Here is a 7680-nt window from a genome sequence, read left to right as displayed (position 1 = left end):
CCCGGGTTCGATTCCCAGCTGGGTCAGACATTTTCTCCGCTCAGGGACTGGGTGTTGTGTTGTCTTCATCATCATTTCATCCCCATCCAGCATGCAGGTTGCCCAGTGTGATGTCGAATGTAATAAGACCTGCACCAGGGCGGCCGGACCTGCCCTGCAAGGGGCCTCCTGGCCAATGACACCAGACGCTCATTTCCATTTCCATGTAATAATGTGTTCATCCCAACAATGTTATGTGAAAACTTCCTGGCATAAAAAATGAGTATGATTCAGAAATAAAAACATTAAGTTGTGTGGAAACATTTGTGTAACAAAAGACAACATTTATTTCATCTTTGTTCATGGTAACATATTTACATTTAATTTTCAGAAAAACTTACAGAGAGTGTTTTCCCAAAATAAATGGAAGAAAGGAAAGTGCACTTAGCTCCACTTTATTGTATAAACATATTTAAATTTTGTGAAAAGTATAACAGACTTAAGCTATACAATCACAGAAAGTGAGGATAAAAAAGGCAGCAGTTACTGAAACTGACCGAGAGGTTTCCTCCCTTAATAAATGTTCAATTAAAATGCAAAATTGATATTAATAAATACAATGTTTACAACACACTGACACTTCAAGATTAGGGGTCTTACAGCTCTGAAATTTACACAGTATAAAATTTTTGTACATGTAGTCAGTTTCACATCAAACTCTGCTTTTTCCAGTTGATGTAAGTTCCAGTTTAAGTACTGAAAGAAGGCCTAAAGCTCTTTGGCATCTCCTTTTGCATACATAAATTGCAGTTGTCAACAAAATTAATTTTCACAAACTGTTTTACATCCACGCAAATATTTGTTTTAGTAATCAGCAAGATATCTTCCTCAATTCATTAAAAAAGACATGACAAGAAAATAATTCAATCAAATTATGTAAGTTGTGAAACATTTCTTCTTTTTAAGGAACTAGCAAGTGAGTGTCACTATATTCCACTTGTTAATGAGAGAAAAAATGTGATTCATTGTAGTTCCAAAGAAAATTAACTATTGTAAAGGCTATGCTCCCTTGAAACTGTAAGTTGACAGTAGAAGTTAGACCATAATCATATGAATTCTGTTACATTTGTTGAAGAGGCATAACTGAATGATTATACATTCAATTCACAAGCAATTTCCTCTTGTTTCATACTCATCACAGTAAAGAGATTTGGATCATTATCTTAATTTCCACTTATATTATATCCACCACAATAAGCAGATAGGATCATTATTTTGTTGTTTCGAAGCAAGGTCATATCCTAGAAAATTAATGAAGAAGAAAAGAAAGACATAGTACACTCATACATAACTAGAAACTTTCCATCTGAAACCAGGCATGAAAGTCTGAGATTATTTTCTTAATATGTAAAATTCAATGGAGTTATCTATTCTTTAAGATTGCATGAAAATAAAAACAGACAAACATATCTTCTCTGTGGACAGAAGAGACTCTGCTAACAAGCATATTGATGAACCACTGGTTTATTGGTGAGCTTTGTCTTGCAGACGACAGGTTGCTCTATTTTGTACCCAATCCTTTCAAAAAATTTCTGGAAAACAAAAAAAAGGGATTCATTGCCAAGTTGGCCTTTTGATGTCACCTACCAGCACTCAGAAATAACAGACCTAAGTGAATATAAAAATTCAGAACCATGTTGCAAGGTATATTAAAGCTATATAGATGCCTCTATGAAACAGTAAATGATTATTATTGTAAATATTTATGGCCCAGTAGGCTTGACAGTGATAAACTGTAACCTTGTGCTAATTTAGTCCACAGTGTATAGAAACAGTGCAGCCAGAAGATGAATGTCACCCAACTTGTTCTGAAATGCACACTTCTTCAAAACCACATCCTCATGAAAAAGCATAGGGATCACACATTACTTATTTATGCATGTAATTCCTGAAAGCATGCTTTTGCATAAACCACTTTAGAATAATGTGCCTACTGTATCCAGTTTGTAACCACAGACAGTTACAGAAAAACAAACATATTATGTTAGATCTATCATTCACCAAGCACACAGCAATTAATTTGCATCCACTAGTCAGAACATAATTTTTCACCCATTTCTATAACCATGCAATTTATTACTGGCTGTTTATGCCCAGTGGCAACACCAGTGATTACTAATTACGAACCATGGTCTGTTGAGATACACATTGGTTAGCACTGAAGGCATGAGTCTTACTTGCCACACTACTTGTGAGTAGATTACTATGGTTCTTAGGTTTGCAATGGCTGGCTTAGGGCCCATAAATCTGCTTCTGATTAAATTCCAACCTCACCTTTACATGAACAATCCCACTTCCACAGGAAAGTGTGATCCTTACGGCTCTTCTGAGGAGAACTATTCAGAATTAGTTTGTTATTTGTCTGGTGCTATAATTGCAATTTTATTTCAAGATTCTAAACTCTACCTTCCTTTTATCTTACTTACTTGTTCATTAAGCCTTGAGTCAGTGTGGAGGAGTGGGGATTGTTGGGGGAGGGGACAAGGTTATGGGAAACTTCTAAAAACAAAATTTTAAAGGACAAAGATCATATTATAGTCTCTGGTTTCACAATCAGAAAGACATAGTGTTAAATTTTCAATAGGTATTTTAGACTGGCTTTGCTGTCAGTTGTATTATTTGTGAACTTTTGTTTTGAACCTAGGGTGAATCAGTTTTCCCTGTGATTCCATTTTTACTGCTGCTGTAGTTCTTATAGGAAAGTCCCTTATCATTCTGGGACTTATTATTACTGTTGTATTTTCCATACTCTTAATGAACGTTACAAGATGCCTGTTTATTACATTTACACTTGTTTTAGTTCAAGACTCTGATAAAATTCATTGAATGCAAAGACTTCATCTTAGCTTCCTATTTGCAAACATCCTCTGACAGCTTTTCTACTCCATATTAATGCAAGTAAACAAAATGAGAAAAGCCTCAAGAAAATATTCTATTGGTTTTCACAATTATTTCAGCATATATTAAACCATTTATATCCCTGTCAACCTTCACTCACAACTGAAAAGTTTTATAATTTTCCCCAGATTTTTAACAATAACAAAAGATTCTTGCCCAGTCATTGGAGTCTCTTGGACTAAACATGCCATGTTGGAGCATAATTAGGGCAATAGTGAAGTCATGACCTTATATTTCATTAAGTGTAATATAATATCACTGTAGTTCACTTGTTTAAGCTTTCTCCTACTGGAACACTGACATTTAAAAAGTACAGAGTGACAATACTTCCAAATTTTGCACAGATTCCTTGAGCACATTGTATTTAATTACACAGTTGATTGAAATATTTTATTATGTCTCTGAATTATACTGTACACGTCTGAGTAAATTTTTCATTATTTTGTCACTGGCCACTACATGGTATACATGAGGATACTGATCTCCATTATATTCTTTCTTAATTTCGTATACTTCATTAATAAGGATACGTGAAACAAAGTTTCATATTTGGCGAATCGACTAGCACAGATTCACAAACTATGTGTAAAAATATCTTTACAGTCTCTTTAGCTTTATGTATTACAGTTTCTGATGTATATTGCATTTTTGTCATTTACAATTATATTTTGCAAATGATTTCTTTCTAGTAACTTATTTTACAGGAAAATGTTTGAGTATAACAAGGTGAGGCTTGAAATCTTTTCAGATTCTTCTCAAGTTTATATATTGGTAAATTTTGTAATTCTAAGAAAAGCTAAATACATTTCACATCTGATAATATCACACACTTTGTCACTCACTGGTTGCAACAGTTTGAGTCCACAGTATACAAAAGTCATTCCTCTGTTATAAACTGTTACTTATATGGCATTTCACTGCACTTTGGGCATTCACTTCCATATTCTGCTTTTTCCTTCAAAAAATTAAATAAGCAGTCTTCCAGTGTTTGTTTGGAATGAGTCACATAGACTGCTACTACCTTGATGTAGCTAAACAAATAGGTCCAAATCAGTTGCACTGGGTGTCAAATGTTTCAGAGTCTGGGCTGCCATAACCACTAGAGCCATCATCACGACCATGTTGGTTGGTATTGGGGATGGACACTTTATCACTGTACGAGTGTGGCTGTCCTGTTGGTTGTGCATGATGGAGGTGTGCAACATGGTTCTCGTAGTTGATGGTTAAATTGTCTCCTGCTGGCTGAAAAAAAGTTATATAGTTAGTTTGTGATCTTTTTTCTTTGTCAAACATAACATACAAGAAAAAAGTAATACATATAAGAATTGCTCACAACTCAACTAAAACATTACCTTGAACAAAAACTTTAAAATTGTCTTTATCTGGTACAAAATGCCTCAATGCTCTTATTAACTGGAGAAATTATGTAGCATAAAATGACACCCAAAAACCAGGATTTTAAAAATGTGGTAGGGACTATTAAATTATGACAAAAAACTGCTGTTTGTTGTATTGCAACTATCTCTACAATAAGTACGCAATTTTTGATGTGACAAGTAAATGGATCAAACAGATTATTTGGTTCCAAAAACCCTATGTGTTCTGCTATCAAAAATCACTTGAATGATGTATTGTGATTAAATGAAACTGAACTTGGAAAACAGCTTTTTTTTTTTTAATGCCCATTGCAATTCTTAATACCTATCCTTTTTGAGTATCTAAAATACGACACTAGATCCAATTCTTGTCTTACTTCATTTTATTTAATGCTTAAAGCAATGATCTGCATAGCTGACACATTTCTGAAATTTACTTCTTGTCATAAGGGATCACTGCTTTTCTAAGATTTTTAAATAATGTCATGTTGCCTCTTAGCTGCATCTGTTTTATTGTGCTATTGCACTTTTGTGCCATTTTCAAGCATATTACCATCAGGAGTGGTACAGCCCTGCAAGAACACTATTTTTAATGTATTTCTGTGATATAACACCAAATCATAGACTTTAATAGGCATAAAAGCTGAGTTGCAACAGTGCAATAAAACAGTTACAACTAAAAAGTAAAATTCATATCATGTAAAAAATTTTGAAATTATTTTATCATTGACTGATTAGTTCATTCAAGCATTTCTGATACACATTATGTGCTCTCGCATATTTTCTTACTCTGATTGTAGATCATGGAATACAATTTACTTGACTATTACCCACAAAAATTTTTTTTTGAATGAGCTAGCCAACTGATGCACACTACTAAGCCAGTCCTTTGTCTGGTAACTTTCTGTTCAGAAAATCATGTACTGCACATGTGACTTTGAGACAAACTGTTGATTGAGCCAAAAGGATGCACTCTCATATGCGGTATTTAACATAGCACTAGAGATAGTAATAGGTTCAGTTCAAATCAATATATGAGGCACAAGATTCAACAGAACATTGCAAGTTCTGACTTATGCAGATGATGTGGATATTACTGCAAAAGCAGAACTAGCTGCAAAAGAAACATATAAGGCACTGGGGGCAGCAGCAACAGAAATGAGACTAAATAAGGTGCTGGAATTTGATAGGTGTGAACAGAATCCGTTAGTGGAGTTGTCTACCTGGGAACCCTGTTCATATCACAAAATGACATTAATGTGAAAATAAAGTGAAGCATCCACTCAGCTAACAAACGCTATTACGGTCTGGCCAAACAACTTAAGTCCAAAAAAACAAAATGTCAACTGTCTAAAACTTTAATATGCCCCATATAAACATACAGATCAGAAACATAGACATTGACACATTAGTATGAAAACATATTAGGATGTTTTGAATGGAAGCATTGTGCAAAATCAATGGGTGACTAGTGAAGGTGGAGTATAGTATAAATGATATAGTTTTGAATTTTACAGATTATATAAAGATCTTGAATTCATAAAGTTCATTAAAATAAACTACCTGAAATGGGTTTGCTATGGTTTTTGTATGAATCATGAGAATACCCCCAAAAAATAGTGATGCAACAATGGAATGAAGAAGCAAGGGAAGACCAAAACATGGATGACATACAAGATGACCTAATAATTATTATTGACAAAGGATTGACATGCAAGACACTGGAGAGAGACAAATGGAACTATGTCCTAGAGTAGGTCAAGGCCCATCAAGCATTGTAGAGAAGAAGAGGAAGAAGAAGGAGGAGGAGGAGGAGGAGGAGGAGGAGAAGAAGAGAAAAGAGGTTTGCTCATTCAAGCATTTCTGATGTGATGATCTTATACTAATATGCTCTCATTTGTTTTTGCACATTGACTGTAGATCCTGGTGGACAAGTTCCTAGACTATTACCCAAAGAAAAAATATACAGAATGAACCATCCAAGTGATGCATATTACTCAGCCAATCTATTTGTTTGGGAACTTTCTGTTCAGAACATCGCATGCTGTAAATGCAGATCATGAGGGACAATCATCATGTTTTTAGCACGTCGTATGTGCTTTGTACAATGAAGAATGTTTTCTAGCAATTCTGATAATGTTTAACCGACAAAGCTGGCATATTTGGGACTATTCAACTTTCTATCGAGAATATTAATTTTTCCAAAGACCCAGCCAAAGAGTTGCATCATAAGAGGTGTATGTGAGCAAGCTGTCACAATCATTTTATATTTTCTTCTTCCCTGTAATGCTAGATGTATATGTTAGTTTATTCACAATTTGTGATAGTTGATTCATAACTGAACAGGGCATTGTCAAATAAATTTTTATTAGCTCATATCCATCACCCCCCCCCCCCCCCCATGAACCATAGACCTTGCCGTTGGTGGGGAGGCTTGCGTGCCTCAGCGATACAGATAGCCGTACCGTAGGTACAACCACAACGGAGGGGTATCTGTTGAGAGGCCAGACAAACATGTGGTTCCTGAAAAGGAGCAGCAGCCTTTTCGGTAGTTGCAAGGGCAACAGTCTGGATGATTGACTGATCTGGCCTTGTAACAATAACCAAAACAGCCTTGCTGTGTTGGTACTCCGAATGGCTGAAAGCAAGGGGAAACTATGGCCGTAATTTTTCCCGAGGGCATACAGCTTTACTGTATGATTAAATGCTGATGGCGTCCTCTTGGGTAAAATATTCCGGAGGTAAAATAGTCCCCCATTCGGATCTCCGGGCGGGGACTACTCAAGAGGATATCGTTATCAGGAGAAAGAAAAGTGGTGTTCTACGGATCGGAGCGTGGAATGTCAGATCCCTTAATCGGGCAGGTAGGTTAGAAAATTTAAAAAGGGAAATGGGTAGGTTAAAGTTAGATATAGTGGGAATTAGTGAAGTTCGGTGGTAGGAGGAACAAGACTTCTGGTCAGGTGACTACAGGGTTATAAACACAAAATCAAATAGGGGCAATGCAGGAGTAGGTTTAATAATGAATAGGAAAATAGGAATGCGGGTAAGCTACTACAAACAGCATAGTGAACGCTTTATTGTGGCCAAGATAGATACGAAGCTCACACCTACTACAGAAGTACAAGTTTATATGCCAACTAGCTCTGCAAATGACGAAGAAATTGAAGAAATGTATGATGAAATAAAAGAAATTATTCAGATAGTGAAGGGAGACGAAAATTTAATAGTCATGGGTGACTGGAATTCGAGTGTAGGAAAAGGGAGAGAAGGAAACGTAGTCGGTGAATATAGATTGGGGCTAAGAAATGAAAGAGGAAGCCACCTGGTAGAATTTTGCACAGGGCACAACATAATCATGGCTAAC

The 7680-nt window shown here is 35.7% G+C and overlaps 1 protein-coding gene across 1 annotated transcript in view; it reads right to left on the bottom strand.

Annotated features, from left to right (window-relative positions):
- Positions 1-289: 289 nt before the first annotated feature.
- Positions 290-7680, bottom strand: part of LOC124622783 (LIM domain-containing protein ajuba-like) — an 853017-nt gene continuing 845626 nt past the window's right edge. The window contains exon 8 of the mRNA XM_047148575.1: positions 290-4179. Coding sequence (XP_047004531.1) covers positions 3988-4179 — 192 coding nt within the window. The 3' untranslated portion in view covers positions 290-3987. The remainder of the gene's footprint in view (positions 4180-7680) is intronic.

Source organism: Schistocerca americana, chromosome 7 (assembly GCF_021461395.2).
Source record: "Schistocerca americana isolate TAMUIC-IGC-003095 chromosome 7, iqSchAmer2.1, whole genome shotgun sequence".
Classification (NCBI taxonomy): domain Eukaryota; kingdom Metazoa; phylum Arthropoda; class Insecta; order Orthoptera; family Acrididae; genus Schistocerca; species Schistocerca americana.
Note: the sequence above shows the minus strand (reverse complement) of the source record. Positions and strands in the feature narration are given on the sequence as shown.